The 27,696-nt window shown below is 46.8% G+C and overlaps 2 protein-coding genes and 1 long non-coding RNA gene across 4 annotated transcripts in view; 2 read left to right on the plus strand and 1 right to left on the minus strand.

Annotated features, from left to right (window-relative positions):
* The window catches only part of LOC135245433 (voltage-dependent calcium channel subunit alpha-2/delta-1-like), a 101,913-nt gene extending 87,007 nt beyond the window's left edge, over positions 1-14,906 (plus strand). The window contains exons 27-38 of the mRNA XM_064318479.1: positions 1,497-1,600; positions 2,489-2,575; positions 2,823-2,890; positions 3,064-3,102; positions 3,190-3,261; positions 4,018-4,170; positions 4,647-4,699; positions 5,050-5,105; positions 5,962-6,088; positions 7,763-7,875; positions 8,809-8,891; positions 11,121-14,906. Of these exons, the coding sequence (XP_064174549.1) occupies positions 1,497-1,600; positions 2,489-2,575; positions 2,823-2,890; positions 3,064-3,102; positions 3,190-3,261; positions 4,018-4,170; positions 4,647-4,699; positions 5,050-5,105; positions 5,962-6,088; positions 7,763-7,875; positions 8,809-8,891; positions 11,121-11,237 (1,072 nt within the window). The 3' untranslated portion in view covers positions 11,238-14,906. The remainder of the gene's footprint in view (positions 1-1,496; positions 1,601-2,488; positions 2,576-2,822; positions 2,891-3,063; positions 3,103-3,189; positions 3,262-4,017; positions 4,171-4,646; positions 4,700-5,049; positions 5,106-5,961; positions 6,089-7,762; positions 7,876-8,808; positions 8,892-11,120) is intronic.
* On the minus strand, positions 299-27,615 carry LOC135245435 (uncharacterized). 2 transcript variants are annotated; one of them, XR_010327241.1, is made up of 3 exons: positions 27,328-27,614; positions 25,714-25,806; positions 299-883 (listed from the first exon to the last, which is right to left on the minus strand). It is a non-coding gene; the product is annotated as an uncharacterized LOC135245435 (long non-coding RNA). The 2 variants fall into 2 exon arrangements; XR_010327240.1 differs by lacking the exon at positions 299-883 and adding an exon at positions 1,594-1,783 and having other exon boundaries at positions 27,328-27,615.
* The window catches only part of LOC135245434 (hepatocyte growth factor-like), a 31,999-nt gene continuing 30,397 nt past the window's right edge, over positions 26,095-27,696 (plus strand). Inside the window, exon 1 of the mRNA XM_064318480.1 lies at positions 26,095-26,367. Coding sequence (XP_064174550.1) covers positions 26,313-26,367 — 55 coding nt within the window. The 5' untranslated portion in view covers positions 26,095-26,312. The remainder of the gene's footprint in view (positions 26,368-27,696) is intronic.

A 27,696-nucleotide genomic window follows, 5' to 3' on the forward strand; every position in this document is an offset into this window, starting at 1 on the left:
CCGTGCAAGTCCAGCTTTGTTGCCGTGCTACTTTTAAAAGCGGTTGACAGTGTGAGCATGACGTTAAGCGGTTTCTTTAAAGAAAAGCAAGCGTTGCTGGGCCTTCAGCAGGCTTCCAGCTTTCTGTAAACCACCAACAACGTTTCCAGAAACGCTATTCTTGATTCCCTTTGATTTTAGAATACAAGACATTTTTACAAGCACAATCACTGTACATCTCACCTCATTGAAAAAAAGACTTCAGTAATTGCTTTTTAAAAAAAAAAAAAACAATCCTTCACATTGCCAGATGGCTCTAGCCAACCAGTGCAGAGATCAGAGTGAGTCTGACTCGTTAGAACCTTGAAATCATTGGTCGTGATTTCCATTCAAAAAGCATTAAGCTCATACAGCAAAATAAAAAACTTGTTTCGTCAAATTATATTAAACACGGTTAGGCCTACCATTTATACTGCTATGGCAGGTGAAATAAACTGAGAGCGGTTGAAAGTCACAGAAACATCCTGCAGAGTTCATGGCCTACATTGGTTGAATCAAGTACTGGAGCCATCAAGAGCATACACTTCCCTGGCTAAATGCTAACCCTACCTGTCACAGCAGGGTAAATGCTAGCCCTGGCCTAGCTTGTATGTGTAGTGGGCTAAAGGAAAGAAAGTAATAAGCTAGGCCTGAGGTACACTCAGGGAGGGACTCACCAGGGTCTCAGGCCTCCCCAAGTTCCAGCGCTGTCCCGGGCAAGGTCAGCTGGAGGCACGGTGTCCTCAGGGCTGTGGACGTCTCTTTTGCTGGAGGTTTCTCCAGGAAGAAAGTTGCCCGTGGAAATCCCATCGGCCCAGAGACAGTGACCCACACAGAGGAGATGGAGGTGGGGGCGGGGCGGAGTCTAAAGAGGAGACAAGAAGAAACTGGCGTAAAAAACCAGCCGCGCAGTCTCCCAGCATTCCTCCCCCTCTCCCCCTGTAAGGTTCAACCCTATTGGGTCTACCTGGACACTATCTCCTCCCAGTGAACATAAAACGTTCTCACAATGAAGCTGCCACATAGTGGCAATGCCGTAACATTCGCAAAACATTCTAGCAACATTGTGGGGATGTTTTGTGACAGCTGGGTTGTCACTGGATTAACGAGAGCAGAACGTGCCAGAGATGACTGAATGAATAAATAGAACGGAAAGCCAAGAGCATCTCTGAAGTGTGCCCAGCCCTGCCCGTGGCTCACAGCCCTCAACAGCCGTGCTTTGGCACGCCCCTCTCTAATGCCTTTCTGATGTCAGATGAAATGCATGCAGCTATCACTATTAATATGTCGCTCCAGACTGCAGTTGATGCCATTTTTCATGTTTGAGGTTTCAGAGCCCTTGTGTGAATCGGTTCCAACAGAACAACGATTAGACTTTTTTTTTTTTTTTTTTGGCTGGGTTATCTGAGCCTGTGAGTTTTTTTGTTTTTTTTTCCCCACAGAGGTCACTTAATCGCGGCTTTGTTTCTTTCTCACAGCGCCGGGGAGGACTGGAAAGAGAACGCCGAGACGTACGAGTCCAGCTTTTACAAGAGGAGTCTGGACAACGACATCTACATCTTCACCGCGCCCTTTTTCAACAGTAGGTCATCCGAGCCGGGGCCGGTTTGCCCGTCCACATCTGTCACATGACACATCAAGTCTAAGGTTCATCCCATTCGTCTTAATGTCACCCTTGATTTACTGCGCCTTTTAATGTGTTCTGGTGCACTCTTGTGAATTTGTGCTGAAGAAGCATGTATGCTGATCCTTTGACCATGTCCCCCTGGAAAAAGAGATAATTACATGACTGAATAAAAAGATATCTGCTACAAATTATTTCCAATGGCATTTCCTCGCACACACATAAAAATTATATCTGGATGCTAAAACTTGCATTGAAAAAAGTTCAGTGTTGGCAAATTTTACTTTCTGAGTATTTGATCCTTTGATCCTTGAACTAATTAATTAACTTTAACTCTGTTAAGTTAAATGACAACTGATCACCTTCTAATGGTACAAGTATAATAACAAACAAACATCTAGCTGTGTAGCCAGGGTAACATTTATTTTATATGATGAGCTAATCAGTTTCAAAGTTGTAGTGTGACTGAAAACTGAAATAAGAAAGTAGCACCACACACAGGAGTTGTACAGTACTGCTGAATGAGGTGTGGCTTTGTTAGGGTTGGAGTGAAAGCCTACAGGACGGCAGAGCACCAGGAACAAAGTTGGGCGGCCCCGGGCTACAGGCTGGCTCACAAGCCAATCAGTGTAAGGGGCTCTGAACAGTAACCCTCGCAACAACCCCCTGCCGTTGCTAAGCGCGCAAGCCGCTGCCTCGCTCCCGTTTGAAGTTTTACTGTACGCTGATCTCAGTAACAGAGGGAGCAGAGAGCGACAGGTGATTTATCGGCCCGATGCTTTAGCAGAGTAGCGGCCACCATAAGCTCCGACTGGGACTAATGGTGTCACCTTTCCCCCCATGCAGAGAGCGGGGAGCCCAACCTGGACTCCGGCATCATGGTCAGCAAAGCCATCGAGCTGAACATCGACGGAGCCAGGCTGAAGCCAGCCGGTAAGGGCAGGTCCATAAAAACCGCCAAGGCCCAGCAGTCATAAAAAGCACCGCCTCCCTGTGGATTGTTTAAGGCCAAGTGCTGCTGTGTGAGAAGGTGCTGCCAGTATGATTTGTCGTCAGGTTGTGCTGATCCATTCGCTGCCAATGCATAATAATTTGAAAAACCTAGTGGTACCCAACCCTCATACATATCTGTAATCATGAAGTCTCACATTGCCTTTCCTAATGCACTGTTTACCTACAGTGGTTGGAGCGAAACTGAGTGTTGCTGCTTGGAAGGACCGTTTCATCAAAGCCACAATGAAGATCAATGTAAGGGAAGACATTTGGCCTAAACATATACACATATAATATATCACACTTAAATGTTGAAACCTTTATTTAAAGTCAAATACAAAGCGCGTTGTGGAGAAATTTAAAACGGACGCAGGTTTAAAATAACGTAAAAATTAAAACACTTAAAGGTTTTTTCTCTTCTCTTTCAGTGCAAGGATGAGATCTGCGGTTGCCTAAGCAACGACCAGGTGCGGTAAAACTGCCTCCTGCCGGAACGCTGACCCGCTCGCCCGGGTTCACGGTCCGCTAATGAGCGAATGTTCCTCTGGTTGCAGCACGTCGACTGCGTCATCCTGGACGACGGCGGCTTCCTCTTGATGTCCAACAGGGACAAGTACATCGCCCAGGTGACCTCCTTTGAAGCCGGTGTGGCTCCGTAGCCCCTCCCCCCCACCTCCCCCCTGCCGCGCCCCGAGCCATAACTCTCTGGGTCCTTGGTTTCCCGAAGACGCCGCGCGGCTGAATAAACGTTTTGGTCTGCGCCGTTAAAACGCGGGTAATGAAGTCGATCGCGGCGCAACTGGCGGCGCGTAAATCACCGGCTCAGCGTTCGCCGGGATTATTAAAAAGGGAGGCCGGGGACCGTGTTTTGGAAAGGGGGCCGGCCACTAAATCATGCTTTTGCGAAAAGGATGGGGAAGCGGGCCGAGCGGCATGGGGGGGGGGGGGGGGGGGGGGGTTTCGACGGGCCCGTGCGGCACGAGCCGCGCTCTAGCCGTTAATTTAATATCCGTGTTACCGCCCGGCGAAAAAAAAAAGAGCTCTATGGTTTTACGCTTTCCTGGAGCCCCTGGCGCTTTATTAGAAGCCGGGGTTCAGGGGGATCGGGTTTTGGCGCGGTGCGGTGCGCGGGGCTTTCGAAAGGCCTGTGACGAAGCGTGGGGGGGGGGAACCTCCGGGACGAAAGTGAATATCGAACGAATGACCTACGTTTTATACGTGTTAAAATAATAAAACAAAAAAGAAACCAATAGCATGGGCCTGTTTCTGTTGCACGGCTCTTGCTTCTTGCTAGTATTGAACAGAATGACAAACTGTTGTTTTATGATTGTAACAGTATTGTCCCTGATCCAACCCTCCCCCCCCATCCCCCCCCGGCACAGATCGGACAGTTCTTCGGCGAGATCGATCCCATCCTGATGAGGACCCTGGTGAACACGTCGCTGTACGCCTTCAACAAGACGTACGACTACCAGTCCGTGTGCGACCCGGAGCGAGACAGCAAAGCGGCGTCCGGCCAGCGCTCCGTCCGCATCGTGAGTCACAGGCTGCCCGGGGGCCCGGAAACATGCAGGCCAATCAGTCCGTACGACAGCAACACAGTACATGCACATAATACTGAACATATATTTTCTTTTGCATCTTGTGGTGCATCAAGGATCTTGGAGCTGCTCTTAAAATGTTTTTCAGTAATTACATTGCAGTAATTGAATTTGAGATCCTAATCTTTTAGAGCCAATGATATTTCACATTTACAAATGAGCATTGCTTTGGCAATAAAACAAAGGGTTTATAGGGCCTATAAGAGCATATTCCATATCTCTTTAACCCTTTGAAGAGATGTTTTTTTTGAAGTCAGTGTTCTAGAACTCCATCACTCTCATTTACCAATAATGATTGTTACATCAGCATTAGAATGTTCAGTTAAAACATTCTAATCACAATTGTGACCTCACACCTTAAAGGGCTCAGCGCCGTCTTACAGTGCCTCTCTTCTGTGTCCCACCTGCAGCCCACGATAGCAGACGTCCTCCATTTAGGCTGGTGGGCCTCAGCTGCTGCGTGGTTAGTACCGTGGAAACGAGGAACCGCCCACAAACATGTCCGACCGGCACACGAAGGAGGACGACTTCACTGCCCCGCACTCTCAATTTAAAGCGGGGGGCTGACGTCCTGTCATCAATTTAATGACTTTCAGTCAGATGTCTGATGACTTGCCAACCAAGATTTATTTAGTATTGTACATATGTGTGTGTGTGCGTGCGTGCGCGTGTGTGCATGCATGCGTGTGTGTGTGTGTGTGTGTGTGTGTGTGTACTTCTCCATGTGCAGGAACTATAGCATGAGTCCAGGAAGCTGTATAATGTGTTCACTTGGCTTTGTTCATTGATCTGTTTTGCTTGTTTTGTTTTCAGGTCTATATTGCAGCAGTTATTTCTAAGCCTCACGTTACCCACTTTACTTGAAGCAGGTGAGTTTGTCTGTTTTCCATTTTGACATCAGTTTCCGAAGGCTTTGGCAGAAAACATTCAAAACTTTGCAAAATGTTTGATTCACATAATTTTGTGATAATTTTGATTTATGCTTGTGTACTTTACCATTCAACGACTTAATGAAAAGTCAGAGATTTTCATTTGGAGTTGGTACGCTTATTGTCAGAGTGATTTATACTCTGTACACAGCTTCAAAATTTCCCAAGAAAAACTGAATGGTCCACTGATATTTTTGCAGTGTGATATCAATTATAATGAACAATGTAGATTTTCGGGCCAATGCAAGTACATTATGTAAATGGCTCACGATGAAATATTTACCGTTTGTGTATGTGTGCTTGTGTGTGCGTGTGTCTGTATGTGCACGTGTTCGAATGTGTGTGTCTGTGTGTGCATCTGCATGTGTGTGTGTCTGTGTTTGCATGTGTGCAACTATATGTGTGTGTGTGTGTTTGCATGTATGTATGCATATGTGTGTGTATGTGTGTGTTTGCATGTGTGTGTCTGTATTTGTATGTGTGTATGGGTATGTATATATGTGTGTGCGTGTGCTTGTGTGCGTGTGTATCTGTGTGTGTGTGTGTGTGTGTGTGTGTGTGTGTGTGTGTGTGTATCTGTGTGTGTGTGTGTGTGCGTGTGTGTATCCGTGTGTGTGCGTGTGTGTGTGTGTGTGTATCTGTGTGTGCGTGTGTGTGTGTGTGTGTGTGTGTGTATCTGTGTGTGTGTGTCGTGTGTGTATCCGTGTGTGCGTGTGTGTGTGTGTGTGTGTGTGTATCTGTGTGTGCGTGTGTGTGTGTGTGTGTGTGTGTGTGTGTGTGTGTGTGTTTCCCGCAGCGAATGTAGACGACGATGTGCTGGAGGCCTTCTCCAAGGAGAGCTGCATCACGGAGCAGACGCAGTACTACTTCGACAGCAGCAACAGGTCCTTTGGGGGCTCTCTGGACTGTGGAAACTGCTCCAGGTGAGGGAGATTACGCGGCGCTACGGAAACAGGCGCCGGCTCCTGGCCCCTCTCGTAAAAGAGAACCAGGCTCACCCCGGGAGGGGGGGGAGGGATTGGCACGTCTGAGGCGTTTGGCCGGGACGCGGCGCGGCTCGTCAGGCTGGGGGGGGGGGTGTCCCGGGCCGTGATTCACAAGGGCGTGGCCTTCCCCCCCGAGAGCGAGGCTATCGAGGCCGAACGAGTGATTTAGCAGGAAGAGCCGTCCGTATATCAGCGCGCGCGGACGTCTCCTTCCTGTGTATCTACTCGTCCCACTTCCTCTGGCTCCGCGGGGCCCAGTCCAAAACAGAATCCCACTTCCTTGTTTCGGAAAAACCGCTGTTTTTGAGGTATTTTTTTTGCCAACAACCCCAAAGCAGACACCCCATCGGCTCAGTTCATAAAGAGGCTGTAAATTGAATATGCCATGAATTTTATGGAAAAAAAAACTCTAAAGGGGCAACTGTCAGGGGACTACAAATATGGTGCCTTTTAAAGTGCCCACGTGCGCCTGCTATATTTCCATCTTCGGCGGTAACAGCTTTGGACGTGCGGACTTTAACGACAGCCATAAAGAAAACTTCTAATCTAAGCCTAGCGGAACATGTCTTACGCTTTCAGGCGTGTAATTTTATCCAGGACCGGCGCAGATCCCTTGTTTTGTCTCCAGTCGCTAAAGCAAGTCGCACACCTCATGTGGGTAGACCCGGGGTTCAGTGAATATCTCAAGCCTGAACGGTAGGCTTTCACAATTTTAACGGCAATTGAAACCACTTATGATCTAAGGCGCTGCTTTAGTATGTTTTTTAGAAGGGCAGATAAATGGTGATGTTGCAGGTGGATGTATTCAGGTGTTTTAGGTCAATATTGTGTTTATTACCATTATTATTATGATTATTATTATGATTATTATTATTAGTAGTAGTAGTAGAAGTAATAGCAGTAGTAGTAGTAGTAGTAGAAGTAATAGTAGTAATAGTAGTAGTAGTAGCAGTTGTATTCATTGCATTTTTACAGCGCTACATGATCTCGTTTACAGTGATGAAGGGAAACTGACCTCCACCACCACCAGTGCGTAGCGCCCTCCTGGGTGATGCCTGGCAGCCATTTTGTGCCAGACCGCTGAGCACAGAAAGTGGATTTACCATATGGGCCATTAGCTACAATTTACGAGAAGACGGGGGGGGTGGTTCCGTGGCCTTCAGCGCAACCGTGTCCAGGGCCTGACCCCCTGAGGGCAGAAACTCTAACCCCACAGCGAGCGCGATGGCGCTGCTATTGTAGCAACTCTCTGACCCGCAGGCATCTTCATTATCCCGGCTGTCTGCGGCGTGTCACCAAATGGCCGGTGTGGCCTGTCCGTCTCCCCTCTTGTTTGCTTTGTTAGGGACACCCGAAACCGGCGCGCTACGCTCCGCGCCCGGCGCCGAGGCGTTCCCACGGAGACGCCCGGTCGTGTGTGAAGCGAGGCTTGTTTTGACGCCGGCCATGTTTGGCATTCTTTCTCCTGGAAAAAGGGTTTCGCTTTCCGCCTGCGACCACGCGGGGTCTTCACACCACGAGCGGCGTTTCAACAGGCTAACGGACGAGGACGGGTTTCTCTGCTCCGCCGCTGTGCCCGGGTAACACGTGCCCGGCTTGCCTTTCTTTCAGGCTGTACCGCGCAGAGAAGCTGGTCAACACCAACCTGGTGTTCATCATCGCCGACGCCGCGGATCTGTGCACGTCCTGCGACGCCAGGCCGCTGAAACAAGCCGAGCAGCACTGTATCCTTCACCACCGCCGCTTGCGCACCCTCTGCACCTGCACACGGAGACCCATTCAGACCCACTGCGTCCAGGCTCAGAGCTCCTGAGCATTACTTAAGCCTTTAGGGGTGTAAAATCACAAAATAGGTGATTAGAATGCTCTTAACTGAACATTCTAATGCTGATGTCACAATCACTGCTGGTAACCTAAAGCAACGGAGTTCTAGAACACTGACTTAGAATTTTGAAACATTCCAAAAAAGGGTTAAAGGCGCAGTAGCTGTACCCAAGGCCACGATTATTATTGGCCGTTCAGTTCAATTCAAGTTTATACGTATCGTGCTTTTCACAGAACCGATGTCACAAACGCGCATTGCGGACCAAGCCTGTACCCCCCCAAAAACGATGCAGCGCGTGACGGTCTCAGTCTGTTTTAAGTTAGGGGTTAACTTTTAGCCCCCGCAGGGCTCACTGTAAATCAGAACCGAAGCACGAGCGACTGGCAGATCTGAGCCAGAGACAGTGACGCAGCCAAACGCGCTAGAGACTCCACTTTTATTTATAATGGTGGCCATAAACGAGGACAGCCGTCGTATATATTTTGACAAACCCCGTAAAGTCAGGGGCCGTTTTATTGTGTTAACAATGACAACAGCATGGGCATGAAACGGCAGCTTTTTAAAAAATGAACAAAGGCCGGTTTTATTAATCTAATCGCGTATGTCATGTATTTTACTGGGTCCGCACGGGAGAAATAAAAGCACTGTAGGATCCTGCTGTTTTCTGGCAAACATATGGCTGGAGAGGTTTTTCTGCTTCTCAGTACTGCATGCGGAAAGGAGAGCGAGAAGCGTCCGCCTCGCTCGGATGGTAAAGTGTTTCAGAGTGTTTTTTTTATTTTGTGTCTCAGCCCAAAGAGGCCGAGCGTTTGTTTCCTGAACGGCTTTCCAGCCCAAGGCCCGGACCCCTGTGAACTGGCCCAGAACCCCAGGTACAGGAAAGGACCGGATGTCTGTTTTGAAAACAGCAAGGATGTAAGTCGACTGCAATCCGAAGCCCCAAACTCCGCGCTTCTGCTTTCCGCCCCTGGGACGTGCTCATCTGGGCTTTGTTCCTGACGCTGTCCCGTCTCAATTGAGCTCAGTTGCATTAATGTCTTTCACCTAATTCACACAGCCTTCCTAAGTGCTCTCGGTCGTAGCTGCATCTGCAATTACTGTCTTTAAAATTGCCTGCCACTTCTTGCTCCTCTCTAGAATTTTTTTTTTTTTTTGGTTTCACACATTAAGACACAAAATTGTTTTTTTTTTGTGTTCCATTAAAAGCCTCCAGAGACTGCTGCAATTTTCTAAACAAAGCAAAAAATGGTTTAACTGATTCATCCAGATTTACCCTTGAAGAACGTAAATAAATGGCTGTCATGCATATAAAAGAGTAAGCGTTAAATGTGTTACATTGCCTTGTTAAATGTGGTTTCCAAGGCTAATTTATAATGGTCAAAACAAACACTTTTGCTGTGCTTTAGTGTTCCACAGGCCCACCTTTGGTGAGCCATCTTTCTGTGTGAAATCTACGACTGCATGGTGGCACTCTGAACCTTTTACAGTATTCGTTTCTGTATTTCACATATAAACTCATTTTTTAGTGTACAAACTGGTTCTGCCAAAATGGACTTCACTCCTCTCTCTCTTTCTCTCTCTCATTCTTTTAGTTTAGAAAATTGTCGCATGACTTATCCCCGTCTTTGTTGCTTCTCTTTGTGTCATGTCGTCTTCCTGCATTTTGATTGGCCGCTCATCTCTTCCTGCTCTTGTCGATTGGCCGCTCGTACCGCCCGTTAATAAATAGGACAAGCCTGTACGCGGGACGGCCTGCGGCACCTCCCTCCATTTAACTGCCACTTTTTCATGCGCTGTGAAGGGTCAGTCTCATCTCATTATTTACTGCCGTACGCTTGGGGGCAGACTTAAACGTCCAGATTTTACATGTTCAGGCATTACAGTACAGCACATTCATTTAGCAGACACTCTTATCCACGCAGTAATAAGAGCGGATGAATAAGTGCACTCAGGTTCACAGGAGGAGTGACTACAGGAGAGTGCAGTCAGACTCTACGCAGCAGGGTCGCTCTGGTTAGACGGACCGTGATCGTGTGTTTCCATTACGCTTATCGTCCATCAGCTTGCGCAGCTACTGCAGGGAGATTTACGCCGTTTGGCTCTGTCCTGCGAGCAATAGGTTCTCAAACATTAAAAAAAAAGGAACCGGCTTTAAGTAAGTTAATGTGAAAGGCAACTGGGAGTGTACCGCTGCCTGCAGTGCGTTTGATTTTACACAGTTCTGCTGCGTTCGTCATGTGTCTCATCCTCTGCTGGGGTGCCTTCATTATGTATGCGTCTGTGTACAGACTCCCAGTGCAGACGCCATTTTATTAATTAATAAATTTTTTTTGCCCTCACGAATGACACATAGAAATAGCCCGGCGCGTCCCAGTCGCTCCGCAGCGCATTCAAAGAACTTGAAAAATAGGCCCCTTCCTTCTGTTTCGGCGAGGGGGAAGTTCAGAATGTGATTCTGTCCAAGAGGTATTTTCTTTGGAATAAACATAGGAAGCGGCAGATGTGCTTCCTGGCTTTTGTCGGCGGTCCGGTGGATTAGCCCCGTTGGCCCTCCCCCTGCAGGGCCAGTGTCTGCTTTAGCACCAGACAGTAGCTGTGCTATTCAGGTTAACTGTGAGAGACCACCGCTAAGCATTAGCATCGGACAGTAGCTTTGCTATTCAGGTTAACTGTGATGACCACGCTACTCACCAGACAGTACTGTCATTGAGGTTGGATCTAGCTAGCAGAGCTGGGCTGACAGAAAAGGCACTTTGCTCAAGCCAGTCTCTCAGAGTTAAGGTCGAACCGCATTGCGGTTAAGATTGAATAGGAGCCACGGTCACGGTTTAGATCGGGGCTGCCCTACCCTGCTCCTGGAGATCTACGGCCTGTACTGTAGGTTTTCATTCCCACCCTAACAAAGCTCACCTCATTCAACAGCTAGAGATCCTACTGAGCTGCTAATTAGTAGAATCAGGTGTGCCAAATTAGGGTTTCAGTAAAAACCACCAGGGCATTAGACCTCCAGGAACAGGGCTGGGCAGCCCCTGGTTCAGATTAAGCAGAGCAGAGATAGTTCAGGTTGGCAGAGCAGGCTTCCGCGTGCCCCCCTAACTGACTCACGCCCCCCCTCCCCTCCCCTCCCTCGTTGTCCCGGCACAGGAGGACGACAGCGACTGCGGCGGGGGGTCCGGGCTGACCCCGTCTCTTTGGGCTGTGGCGGGCGGCCAGCTGGTCCTGCTCTGGCTCCTGGCCGGACCCCGGCGCTGCCCGACATGACCGCAGAGCCGCCGGGGAGGGGGGCGTGGTTCAAAGGGGGGAAGGAGCACCGCCACGACGCTTACGTTTTTTCGAGACGCCGCCGGATTTTTCTCGCTGAGATTTTTTCGCCGAACGGGAGGGAGAGGAGGACCGATGAAACACCTCAGAGCTTGGAGATCTGGAAGTGAGTGTTCCACGCCCCCCTCTGGGCCCCTGCTCTGGAGGTTCGCAGAGGACAAGCAAAGAGCCTCGTGTGTGTGGAGAGCGGCACATCCCACAGGGGTGAGCGTGTGGACACTGCCTTATCCCTTAAGGGGGAAATGGAAGGAAACGCTTCTTCATTTTACATTGTGTGGAGTTTTTTTGGTGTGCTGCTTTGCAGAAGAAAAAAAAAGTTAAAATAAAAAAAAGAACTGAATTGGTTATATATTACACTGCCAAAACTTTTCAAACAATTGTTTGTTTTTTTGTTTGTTTTTTTTTTACCTGATAGTTTGGGTTTGCGGTAAATATCTGGCATGCCAGTAAAGTCAGTATTTAGTTGTTATAACCTCTTCGCTATTAATAGTAAAGGCCAAGAATACTAACATATATAAAAAGTGATCATGGGGTGCTACTGGTTCATGGTGTTCCACGCCATGAAGGTTCAAAACGGTTTTCTAATAATGGCTGTATAATCTTTTTAGTTGGACTGCATGGTCACGGTCACATTTCATCGACGTCTCTGTCATCTACTGATCCCAGGGGGTCACCAGTGATGTATTTCAGGATCGATACCCAGCCTCCATCCGTAGGCCTTCAAACAAAGGAGAGGTAACTGCCAGGTACAGTCGTACCTTTTAAAATACAGGGCGTCTACGCCAGGTCAAAGGGCAACTTAGTTACACTTGGTGTAGCCAGCTTATTTCTACTGCAGTTTAAATATCAAGAGCTGACCAAACCTTTTCTATCGTGATTTCTGATTGTATTTATTTACTAGTTTTTCCCTTGACAATACATTTTTTTGGTTTTCTTTTGTTTGTTTTTTTTTTTTCAATAGGAGGGGCTGATGGATCTTCTTGCATGTGGCTGGTATACGTTGCATTGCTAGTTTTGATTGTAACGGTTTGATTAGTGCTATGTACAGAGGGACTACCGCAAGGGGACACAGGAACTGGAGGAGTAATAGAGTTTGGCCTGCAATGACATTTGGGCAAACTGCTGAAGTATCAGTTTCAAAGAAGGCTACTAATGACCAAATGCTTCTGAGTAACTGTTGCTTGTATTTTTTAAGGCGCAATGCCATTTTTTTTTTTTTTTTTTTTTTTACATTGAAATTTTCCCTCTCATTCATAAAAAAAACTTAATCCAACAAAGCATTACCAAACTTCAACATGTCTGAAAACCTGGACTGCATGCCTCCCAACTGGAGTTTGGAAGAAATACAGGAAAGTCTCTGAACTGTAATAAATCTGGGCCAAGGAAAAATGTGTTTTTTAAAGTAAAAAAAAAAAAAAAAAATCTGAATAGCCGGTCTCCAAACTGGAATTTTGAGGAAATACAGTGAAGAGTTGGAACTGCATTACATATGTCCCAGAGCAAGAATTTTCTCTTTTTTTTTTTTTTCTTTATTAACATCCGACTTCATTTGAACACGTGATGTCAGATATCAGCCTTGTGGCTCGCTCGTTCCCTGTCACACTCTGGATTCTCAATCGCAGTTCCAGAATGCGCGTTTTCAGGGTTCTCGTTGTGCTGAAGTACTTCAGGGAGTGGAGGGCTCGTGGAGATATTCATCCTGCAGCACGCAGTCCTGTCTGTTATGTTTACAGAGCCACTGTACCTCCAGGGTTGCTTGCTTAGCACTCTGGAATGATTATTATTATTTTTTAAATTTTTTATACATCAAATCTCACAATTAATTTCCCTTTTCTTAAAGAATCTGGAATCCTTGGCTTTCCGTATCGTTTGAGCGCACACACTAATTACCTGGCACGGAACACAGTTGATATTTTAGTCCCTCTCTTAAGCAGCGTCTTAAGACATAGCCATTTTGCGACTTTTAAAAAAAAAACAGATGACTCTCACACCAACCAACTTTTCTACCCGTATACTTTCACATACTTCATTGTTTTTGGTTTGTTTTAGCATTAATATTATGGGTTACTGTATCAATTACTTTTGATTATTGAATGCAGCTAATGTATGTGGATGTGAAACGCACTTTGGTATCTGTACTTGCTGAACACTTTTAGACTGTATGGGCATCGGGTATAGACGTCTTTTTGCATCAGTCACTGTGGTCTGTGCATTCATACTGGGGCCAAATTCAGAGTAAACAAAGTATACTTTGTCCTCTATGTTGAGAAGCAAGTTTAATGAAGGATTGCTTTTTGTGCTTACACAACATGATAAGCTTGATGACAGTGCATAATATTGTGCATGAACTGGGGTGAAACAGCCACACTTGACTAAATTTGATAGTGAGGTTTGCTAATTTGCTATGTTGGCAATCTTGCCGTTACTTTTTAACTCTTCTGTTAATCTGTCAAACTGTTTTGTCAAAACATCAAATAATTACAGTACAATTCATATCAGTGATTGTATTCTGTATTCAGCAAGCTGAAACTGAACTTACTAACTTATTAGTTAAAAAACACAACACACAATAAAATGAGCAGATTCATAACATAATTTATGCTTTGAAAGAAATTCATGTTTTGACCCCAAGTCATTTAATGTTCAGGGACCTTTTTTAGTATTTTTATTTATATATATTTTTTGTAGATATTTTATTGTATTTCATTTATTTATTTATGTTATATTATTTATTTTCATTACAGTTTAACAAAAAAATTCACGGAAATCTCCAATGTTTATTTTATTTATTTAACCTTTATTTAACCAGGTAAAAGTGATGGAGAACAAATTCTCATTTACAACACTGACCTGGCCAAGAAGGCATGCGTCAATCAAAAAACAATGTTACACTGTGCCATAGGATTTTTCCACCTGTTAAAGGAAATGATAAAAGTCACTACGAGTGCCCAAACAGGTGATTTTAGGTGATGCTTGGAAAGGTGAACATCACCTGGTGATTAACTGTTTCCTTTACTGCATGAGTTTACTGTGCTTCGGTGATAGACAATGAGGTGAGGAGAATGCTAATGTTAAGCCTATGTTTTAATATAGAAAAGTGCTACTGCCATTTTTGTGAAAGACAGCAATTGCATTGTTTTTATTGGTTAAATCTACCTGGATGTAGATTTGCAGGTTTTTTTTAAAGATCTGCAGAACAAGTGCAAAGGTAAAACTGCAATTGCAGCCTTTCTGTCCTGTAATATTGTGTTTTCATATACTGTGAAATAAGAAAACTTATTGCCTTTAATATTTTTTAATTAACTTCTGAGACCTGCCAAACTCATGTCAGATAACAAAAAAAAAGTGGAGAATCAGGATGCAAGCTCTAGCTATTGAGTTAAGTTGTCAAAAAAAATCTCCAAAAGGACCAAAAGGAATTGACTTGGTAAAGGTGGAAACACACAACATGACTGCTTTGAGCGATTAGTGGAGGGTGCATGAGCTCTACAGGGTAAAGCAAGCCTGTGTTACTCCCCAAAATGACCTCAGATATGTGGAACATGGGATGTCAAACGATATTGCCTTTTTTTCCTTCTTTTTTTCTTTTTCTTAAAAAAAAAAGAAAAAGACCCGTGGTTTATGAGTGCTGAAATCAGATGCTATTGCTTCAGGAGCCCATTCTGCAATGTGATTGGACCGTCGTACTTGATGCTGTTGGTGCTCTGTGTGCTGGGGCTTCTCTGGGTCGTGCTCGTTTTATTCCGGACTGTTCTATTTGAGATCGCTCGCTCGCGTGTGTGTGTGTGTGCGTGTGTGTGTGTTTCTAACCGCAGGGCCCCTCCCCCTGCCCGCTCTGCTACCTGCTCTGTCTCTGTCTTTTCCTGATTGTGCTTTCTATACCTATACCAATTTTTTGTGGAAACTGACTGGCTTGACTATTTTTTGTAAACATTTGTACAATACTGTTATTAAAGAGGAAATTGGGGGGGGGGGGGGGGGTGGTTTATAATCCTACGAATGTGTCGATCCTTGTGCAAATACAGTATATTCAGAATAAAAGTTTATCGTTAGTACATGTCGCTTCGCCTCTTGCTTGCCCTCCATCACCCGCTGTTCTCTACACGACCGTTTGCACCTCAGATGACCAGGCTACATTACATTACAGACACTTAGCAGACGCTTTTATCCAGAGCGACTTAGACAACTTTTTACACTGCATCCATTTATACAGCTGGCTATATACTGAAGCAATGCAGGTTAAGCACCTTTGCTCAAGGGCACAACGGCAGTGTCCTACCTGGGAATCAAACCTGCAACCTTTAGGAATCGAACCTGCAACCTGCAACCGGCTCCCATTGTACTACACTACAGTGTATACTACACTGCCGCCCACGCCCGCAATGTTGAATCTGTGGTCAGGTAAGTGATGCCACTCCGTTGGGAAAGCACTTTCATCTGCAGCGACGCTGAAAGATGTCTTTGTGTTGTGCCAATACAAAGCTAGTACTTCTGTTTAACTAACTTACCGAAGAGGGATGAGTTTGGGACCCCAGCCAGACACAATCGGGCTGGAAAAAGAGTGCAGAATCTCTCAGGACGTGATCCTCTAATGCCTTCTTTCTGATGGATTCCTGGTCTGTCTCTCTGTTGGTGGGATTTTAAAATGCTTATAGTGTATGTGCAATATATTGTATTCTGGAGGCCGGTTTAACGGTGTAAGGACACTTTTGTGGTTTGAGATTTTTACCCTCTGTGCTAACAAGTAGTGTTTTATTTAATGACGGATAATGCTAGCGCTGTATTTGTAAATCGCCTTTGAAATTGAAGGTAAATGACAGAACATTTTGACTCAGTTGCTGTACTTCAACTGCAGACTTAGTGCCTGGTGAATCCAAAAAAGCACTTTTACATCAATTTTGGTTGCAATTGGCCATTTATCTTGGTAATAGCAGAGACTGCCAGTTCCACAGAGCTAGGAGCACGGAGATCACAGCCCTCCTTCTGTGGGCCTATCACAGAAACATCTTCATTTGACTGACACTGGCTATCACTTTTCACAAAAAAACCGCCACATCCTTTGTTTACGCTGGCAATAAAGGGACTGATAATCTGAACGGTTAATACATGAGACAGGCGTGCGGCATTTTAATTACGGTTGCGGTCGGAATGAGGGAAAGGAGTTCTTTGTGGAGAAAATCGATCCGGACCGTGACGGAAGGCATTGGGGAGACAGCTCAGCGAGCACGGGAGTGCCCACACAAGATGCTGTCAAACGCCGCCAAGCTACTTCCCCGGTTCCCGAGCCGAGCTTCTCGCCAACCTCGGAACAGGTTTGACCTCAGAGGATCTTTCTAAAGTGCCCCCAGAAGGCTCTCCTCACGGCAGACTAAGACACGGGTCGATTTGAAATGGCGTACGGCAGGGGGGGGGGCGGCTTCCGTGTCTGTCGAAAGGCGAGCCGCGCAAGTTTTCTGTCGGGGTTCCCTCGCGTTCGGGAAGGGCGGGGTCGGGGTGCGAGGTGCACCTCTGAGGTGCGGAGGGCCAGATGTTCCGCTGGTCGGGCTCTGCTCTTTAGGCAGCCGCGCGGGAATCCTTAAGTTATGTGTATCTGGGGGGGGCTGCTGTAAAAGGATACCCTGGCCTAGCGAGGTAGGAACAAGGTCATACCCGGTCACGTCTCGGCCTGCTAACCATTTGTCTTTCACATCTATAACAATGCAAACGAACATGGGGGGCCAGCCAAAAGGATTCAGTCTTCATTCATTTTATTTTTTTAAAAAGCATTCTTCATAAATGTATGGCCCAACTGACACTGATCAGGCAAAACAATCAAAGGTAATCTGAGTACTGAGGTAACAACATTCTTATCACATCAAAATACATTAGCCAAATAAATGTATTCCTATGTACATGCTATTTATAGGGTCTTTTTTATTAAAAACAAAAACTTGTTAAGAAGTGGTAAAATGACCTCTTCCAAAGAACAACCAATAACAGCCCTTGTTAAGGCTGTTAACTTGTGGTTATTAAATAACTGTTGCTGCAGATTGTCTCAGATTGTTTTGGTATTTTTGGACGCCGTTAGGAAAGGCCTCTGTTCAGGGGGTCTCTTGTTTGCATTAAAAAGTTTGCAGGACATTTAAATAGCGTAATTCAAGCTGTCCAACAACCGCGATTAGCCCTCTGCGATGCAATAAACAGAAAGGCTCGCAATCGTCCATTACGCCAGGCACGCAGAGTCTTGGGTGTTTATTCTGACCCTGTGTCCGCGCACCTCTAATTTGGCCGCCCCGCGGTCCTGCGGATCAGCGCTTGGCAACGCGGAAGGTCTTCCAGGCACCGTTAATGAGACGCGCTTCCCATCAGGGTGACCCGGGGGTGAGCCGGGAGGCGGGGTGGGGGGGTGGGGTGGGTGGATGCGAAGACAGAAATAGCACGGTGTTTACCCAAAGGGCCGGCGGGGTCTGGCGGGGGGGTCCTCCGGGGTCGCCCCGCTCGCGTAGTCGCGGGGGGTCGCCTTCCGCGCTCCAGCGTCTGCCGGCCCGATCGACCCGGACCGTCGCCAGGACGCTCTGACATTCTTTAAACTTTAAAGTCACGCGCTGTCCTGCCGTTTATCGAAACGCACAGTGGGTGGAGGGGGGGGACAGAGCGATGGTGAGGGAACACGAGTGGTGACTCCAAATGCAAATTGTTTTGAAATTTGAGCGATGGTCTTCTAACCGCTTTTTACAGATGGCTCGCTTTTTTAAAAAGCCTAGAACAGCTTCACCTGTGATCTAGGAGCAGTCAGTGGCCTGAGATTGTGGTGAGTTACAGATCATGGTTTGGCTCTAATGTGAAATGCATTTTGGGTTCAAATGGGTTTCCCTTATAAATACTTTGTAGAAGTTGCATGCGCTGGCAGACTGATTCAGAGATCAGGAACTGCTCTGAAAACCACACACACATACACTGACCGCACATACAAGTTGCGTGACTGAGCCCCTGTCAGTGCCTACATTTTTAATTCTGTGGACTCCCAAGCCTTTCGAAAAGGCATTTAGTTCTGAGTCAAACCAAACGGATCATGCCTTGCTAAATGTACATCTGTGTTGCAAACTAACCCCATTTTCCTTTTTCTTTTTCTTTTGCACTCCTGCATAGTCCTCAAGTGCCTTTCAGCGTAACGGATGAATGAATGAGTAATGGCATTCCTGCCAAGCTCCCCCTCTCCTGCCAGCGAGACAGAAGATCAGAGGGCCAGGTACGCTCCATTCTGCATGGAAAATCAGAGCACAAACAGTTCTAACCGCTGCCATTAATACTTGTCACAGGTGCTGAAAGACGTGCTGCTGAAAAGGCAATCCAGCGAATACGGCACGCAGACTTAACCCAATCGGCCGAAGGCACGGCAAGACGCCGCAAGGAGGAGGACGGGCCGAATGAACCCCAGGCGCCCCCGAAGCGAAAATCGAACCCGACGCTGCTCCGCGTGACAATGGGCGTGGCCGAGCCGCTGATTGACGGCGGGATTGGCAGGAACCGAGTCTGGGCCCTTTGATGGGCGGGGGGAACAGGGTGGGACCCCCTGGCACAGGTTGAAAGGACACAACACGTAAGGGGGGGGTCATGGAGGCGCGCGAGAGGCATCCCTCAAAACGTCTCCTGGATTTCCTCCACGAGGAGCTGCGGGAGAGATAACACTCCCTCGCCATCCTTTTCCGCCTCCTTATTGTCTCGGCCTCAGCAGTTCTCATTCCACTGACCGCTCCAATTGTTCCAGGCTCTTATTGATCTCTGATCCTTACGGAGCACTTTATGCACCACTGTCTTTTATTATCATCATCATCACCCAGGGTTATACAGGCAAGGTGGGGGGGGGTCAGTTTGGGAGGTTTTGGATTATTATTATTATTATTATTATTATTGGTAAATGGTAAATGGACTGCATTTATATAGCGCTTTTATCCAAAGCGCTTTACAATTGATGCCTCTCATTCGCCAGAGCAGTTAGGGGTTACGTGTCTTGCTCAAGGACACTTCGACACGCCCAGGGCGGGGTTTGAACCGGCAACCCTCCGACTGCCAGACAATCGGTCTTACCTCCTGAGCTATGTCGCCCCTTATTATCATGGGCACTATTAACAGACCGAGCTAATTGGCCGTTTTTGGCTTTGCAGGCAGGAACAATGGCTGCCTTTAACAGACTGCTCTTTTTCATACGGGTGGGTGAGATAATAACGGGTCTCCTACCAAATGAGGTCACCAAAGTGTGGACAGATGTTCTGCGTGGGATTCGAAAGACGGTCTGGATCTTCTGAGAAGCTCATAGATTATGTCAGCATTGGTCAGGGTCTGTTCAGATTTTCAAATGTCTATACACCGGAACCAAAAACAGGTCAAAAGAAATAAATTAAAAGATTTAAAAGTTCAGCAACCTAGGATCTTAATCAGTCTGTTAGAGGTGCCAGATGTGACCTATTACATCACTGACAGTCATTCAGCAGGTGAACCGATTTGCTTGTTCTCTGAAAGTCATCAGATTCTGAGGCGATACCTTCACATACATGCCTCCGGAGTGTGTAATGGCTCTTCTGTGGCTAAAATTCCAGATTCAAATTCAATTTCAGTCGGTCTTCGATCTCGGAAATATCCGTTTTGAATAAAAAAAAAACGGACACCTGTCCTGCGGAAACATTTCTGAAACGTATGAAGGCGTGCCGTCATTCGCTGGGCGCGTGCGGCTGAAACGGTGGCCTAATTAAACGCACAGATCCACGGCGTGCTTTGAGGCGGAGAAGCCCGCTTCAAATGAACCGTGGCACGTGTTTTACATTACCTCCTACGGATATCGTGATTCCAATCATAAAGCATGCAGCCGCCCGAAAAAGAGTGTAATGGAACCGTGTTCCGTGCCTTCCAGATGGTTCTGCGGCCAAAGTTCAAAGGCACCGTGTTAATGGAAGAAAAAATAAAATAAAAACTCAACATTAAGCCACTAATTTAACTAATAGGTGTAGAAGTGTTCACAATAATTCAGTAAAGCTGAAACAAAGTATGTACAGTGTACAGTATATATGTTTTAATAATGGACTCGCTCTCCGTTACTGTAGTTCTAGAAAGCCTGCTAAATATCGTTTACAGCTTTCGCAAAGACGTTTGTCGCTCGCTGTTAGAGCTTTTATTCGAGCGAGTTCTCGTGAAATTCGGGTGCGTGCTTTCGGCTACACCGAGCGTGACGTGCGTGGAAAGGCCAGCTCGGAGGAAGAAGCTGAATCACACAGTCGACCGGGGTTATCACAAAGCGTTTTGCCGCTTTTAAAAATAAGCGTCGACGAGCAAAAAAAAAAACAGCTCCGAGATACGACGCACGTTCGCTCGTTCTGGGAAAGCTTTCTCCGTCCACAGTCCATTTACTGACATCTGGGCGCAAGAGCACCTCCTGTTTTTCCACTTGCATCCTTATCACATACCTGCGAGTGTATCCAACGCTACCGCGCAGGCAGGAAACCGGGCTTGCACGACAGACGCCTGGCACACAGGCTTTCTGCACGCGCTCAGACCGCAAGCAAGCTCATCTAGCACAGGGGACAAAAAAAATCCTTCTGAGGGTTGGGGTCAGGGATCGTAAGGCTGTTATTCCACCTCCGCCAGCGATCAAAACCTTATTCTGACCGCCATTTTTCTTGTTGTGGCGAGTCCTTAATGGCGCTCTCCGCAGTAACGGCGAGCGAACTGCGCCCCCCCCCCCCCCCCACCCCGTCCCCGCCTTCGGAGCAGGGCTGGGGGGTCGGCCCGAGGTCTGACTAATTTGCTCGGGACGAAATCCTACACCCGTTTCTGCGGCCTCGCTTGACAAATCTCTTCAAATCTGCGGGGGGAAACTATTAGCACCCCGAGGGCCTCCCCCCTCCCTCTCCCCGCCGCACGCTCAATAGCACCACACACACACACGCACGCACACACACACACACACACACGCACACGCGCGCGGGAAAGGTGAATCACAGCATTACCGCGCGGCGGCTTAGGGGCTGACGCTGGGGCGGGGGCGGCGGCGGATTAGCCGGCGTGTTCGGTCGCGAGCCGACGGGCGATTGGGGGACGTAACCTGGCCCCGCGCCTGCAACAATTAACACTGCCGTCATGAGGTTTTATTGTCCTCTGGGTGTGGGTGTGACGGGCCTCCAAATGGGCTCTGCTGCTATTTTAATGGAGTTATGGAGGGGCGGGGGTGGCGGTGGGGGGGTTAGGCGTTACCAGGGCGATTTAGGAGGTGGCGCTAATTGCGTGATTGGGTGCCGGTAATTGCGCTCGAAGAGCCCCAATCTTTTCCTCGTTAATTTCGGCCAGACTGTTTAGTCTGAGTCGAGTTCGCCTGGCACTGGGAGATGACGAAAGAAGAATTGAATGAGCGTGACCCCCCCATCGCCCCCCCCAAAAGCCATGGGAGATTTGGGGGACTCTAATTGGAATTAAGGTTCCTGTTACAAATGGTGAAGGAGTCAGTCGATCCCGCGGACGTTGTGTCAGCGCTGGCACTTCCTGTAATATGATATTTCTCAGTAACGGGCAGGTTCCAGAATGCTCTTGGTTTGGTTCAGTGTGACCAAATACTGTTGTTAAATGTCAAGCTTTACTCCTGAGCACCAAAAGTGAGCACACTGGATTCCCTCCGCCATTTCCGATGTCTCGGCTTTTTTGACCGCGTTGTCACATTACAGTTGGCTTCGCATTTTAACCCGACTCCCGATCCCTCAGTAGACTGGGGGTCACTGGATTTATGTTTATCCTTCAACCCCAGCCTGGAGAAACAACTCGGCATCTGTTCCACATTAATTGCGTAAATTATAAATCGCACTCAAAACAAAGCCCCTGACATCTCAATTCATTTCAGTTGCTTTTTGTTTTACTCTGAATGCTGTGTAAAACAAAAAAATTACTGAAGACATCCACACCACACTCCATGAGGTTTCCAGGAGGCAATGCTTTACCTTCCTTTATCTGATGCTTTATCTGATTCCTGAAAACTCAGAATGCCATATCCCAGGGATGGCCTCCCTGTTCCTGTTTCCACAAATCACCTGTACAGCTCTACACCGATTCAGTCACAGCCTAGACCACAGTAAAACATATTGTACACAGGCAGAAGAACAGCTGTCAATCATGCCATTATCAACGCTGTGAATTTAGCTAAATGATCAAATTACTGGGTCCATTAAATAATTACGAGCAGAAGTTGGACATGAAGGGCAGAAAGGGATTATGATACCCCAGTAATGGGGTGGTGGGGTTGGGGTTCCCCACCGCCGCCCCCTCCATTCTAATGAAGGGGGAGAGCCTTTGTGGACCCCAAAACAGGCGGAATTTGCATCAATCTTTGCCTCAGTCAAACAGCTTCCCAGCTGCAGAAAATGACTGAGAATAATTTAGTGGCTTTTACAGTTGCCACTTTTGGAAAGTAGGTGGGGCTGGAAGCTGTGATATAAAATGGATGTAATCCAGAGCAATTTGCCTGATTTGTCATTGTTGTTTAATCCTTGTAAATGCACAACTTCCTTACACCCACCCAAAAAAATGGTTTTATTTTTATTTATTGTGGTTTTCACCACTATCCAGGGAATGATTTTCATTTTGCATTGATCATTTTCACTGACAGAATAATACAGAGTGAAAGCATAATTGCATTTTTCCACCATTTTTAAATTGTGATATTTAATACACCAACAATTAAACAATTTAAAGACGCTCAATACAAACACATGTATACCGATTCTGGATCAGCGCTCTGGGAGCCCTTCTTGGTGTAGGAACAGGCCTAAAATGCACCCTGAATAGTAATTATTATTATTATTTTATATGTTATGATGATGATGACTATTATTATTATTATTATTATTATTATTTCTAAAAATGGCCCTAAATAGAAGTGACTGCTTGGCAAAAGGACTATCACTTTCAGGGAGGTTTTATTATTCCTGGGGGCGTGGCTGAAGAAAGAAATAATCCAGACGCCAAACAAGCACTGACAGGTGGACACCCCCCCCCAAACTGAAGAGCAGGGGCGCAGCAGCCGATGAGACGGCAGCCGGCCGCCCCCCCCCCCCACCAACCTCCCCCAGTGATGACAGGAAACCTCGGAATCGAAAGGTGTCGACGTCGCCCTTCCCACCCCTCCGGCGACTCTGATCTCCCCGCGGGGTCCTCGCATCTGTCCGTTATCGCCAGAGCGGCCCGCGGCGGACGGGCGGCTCAAAACAAACGGACGCTCTTCCTGAGGTGTCGACGCCTCCGACGCCGTTAGCGCGGTCAGTTTACTCCTCCCTCACACCCCCCCACCCCCATGGCAGAAAACATCACTTCCTGTCCTGTCTGTCGACAGCCCGGTGGTAAGGTGCGCTTCGACAAGGCCCTGCTCCCACAATCCAGCCGAAGGAAGCTCTGCAGACAGTTGGGATGCGTGTCCGAAAGGCTAGTCCAATTCTGCCCTTTTAAAACCGTCGTGTGTGAAGACACCCTCAGTTCACTGCTCGTTAAGACACTTCCCCTTATTAAATTAAGCGCAGGAAATTGGCATTACGCCCCTATTTTCCACGTTCAGAGTAACCTTTCCGTTCCCCAAGTTGTAACATATAAATGTTCATCGCCCTTCAGATCAACTCTAAATTAAAAATCCACATAACAATTTCACTTTCATCCTTGTCCAAATGTATAAATCCACCCTGGCCAGAAAAAGCTATTTTGACCTGCTTTTCTTGTTCAGTGGTGAAATGGCCAGCCTGTGATAACACTTTGATTAAATTCTTTTTATTAGGTTGTGATTGCATTTTAATGTGTGGGCTTAAGTCCCATAGCTGTGTCAAGACCTGTACAAACACACACACACACACACACACACACACACACACACGCGAATGTCCAAGATATTTGAGGAGGAAATTTCTGACCCTGAACAGGGATGATTTGCATCCAGTGGGGAGACTGATACAAGTTTAATGACTTTCTGGTGGATGGAATAGCAATTAGCAGATTCCATATAGAGGCCGTGCTGTGCCAACACCCATTTCCAGCGCATGGATATTTCACCACTCTCGCTAGTAAATTGGCAAGCGAAATGAGGCGTTTCCAAGCAAATGCACACGCAGCGATACGAAACAGTTTAAGTTTAGCCGGGACCCTTCTGGTGCAGGAAATCCTCATCTGGATTTGAGATACAAAGCATAAAAAAAGTAAGGGAAAGGCATTCAAACGCTTTTATCTTCTGGCGTGATTTTACAGCGGCGATGACACGCGTCGCCGTCACTTGCCGAGGGCTCGCGTTCGCGAGGCCCACACGCGCTTCGCCGCTCCCGCGTCCCCGTAAAAAAGCCAACGTTTTTCCCGCTCCGCCGCGAAAAAAACAATCGCCCGAATCAATAAATAATAAAAGCCAGCGGGTCTGGGTTTCATCTGGGCCCGCGTTTTCTCAGAATCTCCGGAGGGCTCTCTTACAGATCCCGCTGATGGGCGAAGTGTGGGCTCCAGCGGAATAGCGAACCGGGCCCCGCTCTCCGTGGGGCCGGGGCCTCTGGGTAAAAGTAAAGGCCACGGGGCGTGCGCTTTGACTGGATTGCGTCCAGGTGTGTCCGCGGGACGCGGGACCCGCGCTCTCTGATCGTTTCTCCGGCTCACCCGCCAAACCCGAAACGCAGTCGCATACGCATAAGGGGACGGGGGTTCGACTGCGGTTTGGCAGACAAATTGCACCGGGACGGTGTTGAAGAACAAGACTGAGATCTTCATCCTCGTAGTCGCGTTGCTGGCGTGGGTTTAGAACGCGGAAAACGTGATGTCGTCTAACCCGTGACACTGACATTCTGGCATCAGCGGAAGAGTGAGTGAGGAACAGCCAGCCAATGACAAGCTGTCTCTTGGGTTGTTACTTACTCTGTGCTAGAGGGCAATCCCGACTTTGTGATTTACGGCCACGAAAGCTGGAATCCATGAAATGCAATGCGGAAATAATGTATTCTACATTTTGTTGGCAACCTAGCAGAGCAATAAATGTTCCTCCACAATAATAATCAAATATTTGCCCAAATGTTCTCATTACACCTAAAAGACACACACTATGAAGCACCATGTCATAATTGGCATGTTCACATTGCAAATCGCCATTGTAAGCTTGTCTGTGTCTTACGCATTAACCAAAACATGTACTAACCCTATGCAGGGTGACAGCAGTGCTTGCTATGCGGAAATGTAAAGCATTCATCTTACGCATTAACCAAAACATGTACTAACCCTAGGAAGGGTGACAGCAGTGTTTGCTATGCGGAAATGCAAAGCATTCATGTTTTGCAAATCCATAGGTAATTTTTGTACGCAGGTCGCTGCCAGGTTACACGTACACATGGAACCATCAAAGGTTCAATATTTGGCAAAAAAAAAAAAAGGAAATTTAAAAATGTACCTAATATTTGGATCACTGGTCACTTCTGGGGACACCAACAAGCTTCTGTGCATGGCCTGGCAGAACACGGCATCTTATTGGCACACGTCCACCCTATGGAGAAACAGTCAGAGTTTGAAACAGAGACGGCTTCCAAACTTTTACTTCTGGCAAATACAGTTGGATGCGCAGACCGTGCTAATTTGCCTGACAAAAAAAATGTGCTCTGTGTCACGAACCGGCCATCACCTTTTGCGCGGCTAACAGCCGTCACTAAAGGAAATGACACGCAACTGGTCAAACATTTCACCTCTCGGTGAAATAACCCCTCGTTAGATAATAAATAAACACGCTGCCTGTTTGAAGCTGCGGGCGGAGCGGGGTAGAGTTCCCTTTAAGTGCCGTTGCTGCGGGGGAGGGGTAACGGTGTGATAGTCATTTTAGGGGCTGAGAGGCGGACAGGTCCCTTTCCAGTTAGTCAGTATCTTTGGTGTAGTGCGGACATTTCGGTTAATTACACAAGCTAATGGTGATATCTGTCCTTATAAAGAGACGCAACGCGGGTGCAAACTCAGTCATTTTCCAAGCTCGGAGTGTCTTATATAAAAGCGACGAAGGCGATGATCATGTGGATTTACAGGGCACTGCTGTGTGTCACTCTTGTAGTTTACTCAGGTAAGTTGATGTGGGCTTTGCTGGAATCGAAATGCGTTACACCTTTCTGAGAAATGAACGTACGGAGCTCACTGCGTCAAACTGCACACGCTGAGCTGTTGAGACATTCACCTGCAGATTTGTTTTAACGCGTAGGATTTATTTATAGAACTTTGCGGCACAGTGTGGTGCTGCTTTTATCTGTTTATGCCTGCATGGTTTTGTGTAGAGGATGTTTTGTCTTGCTGTGTTCATGTCATCCTTGAAATGTGTTTCACATGCAAATATAAATATTTATCAGTGGAGAAAAGAATCAAAGGTTCGTATTTACAAAAATAACCAACTTGTTCATAGAACAACTCAGCAACCGTGCTGACTTGTGATCTGAATTAGAAATTAATCGGTTGCTTATTAATTTGACAACTGTATAGGAGAGAAACATTCCAAATGACGCACGATTTCTTATGAAGGAGCAGCATCTACGGTTCCTACTTTCACCGTGCATCTCAGAAAACTAAAAAGCCTTTACTCCCTCTAGTCAGTTTTAACGTTTAGTTATTCACGCTGTCGCTGACGTGCAGTGAAACCCCCTACAACAGAATGTCACATCGCTGTCTTGCTGGTCTGTCAGACTTTGTAATGAAAGGGATGGTGAAAGTGTGCCGTCACAAAGAAACGCCTATCTCTAAAGACATTAAATGCTGCATACATATTTCAGAATAGCCTTCATGTTACTCAAAAGTATTAACGTTTAGCGAAAGCAAATTTGAATCGGTGTTATGTTTAATTTATACTACGAAGACTTGTTTCTTCGTAAGAAGAGGAACTTGGCGATACAAGCTGTCAAGTGTATGTCGTTCAGCTTTCGGTTGAGTGTTTGGGAAAGTAGCTAGCTGTTTACTTGGAACTTTCCGAAAGCACAAGCTAGAGATTAATTATAACATTGTAAAATATATTCTTATATAAAATATTTCTTCTCACCTCCGACAGTGACCTGCATCCGTAGAGTCTGCTAGCTGATAGCTTCATAAGAACTATTTCATAATTGTAACGGAATGCGCTCGTGACAGGCAAGAAAACAACTGCGTGCCACGGAATTACTGTGCATCCTCGTGCAAGCGTAATCCTGTAAAATTAACGTGTTCAATTTTGACGAAGAAATATGTAATTTTTGCACCAGTGATTGATATTAACAGCCAAAAAAACAATTAAGTATGCTAATTTCTTGGTTTTGTGTAGCAGGTTTGCTTGGGTAAGACTGGGGGAAACTGAAAGGCACAAAGCCATGAGTGATGGGGTAGTCTCTGAATTGCAAAAGCTGCAGATAATTGAACTAATTGCGAGGGGTGA

The sequence above is a fragment of the Anguilla rostrata genome, chromosome 19 (assembly GCF_018555375.3).
Source record: "Anguilla rostrata isolate EN2019 chromosome 19, ASM1855537v3, whole genome shotgun sequence".
Lineage (NCBI taxonomy): Eukaryota > Metazoa > Chordata > Actinopteri > Anguilliformes > Anguillidae > Anguilla > Anguilla rostrata.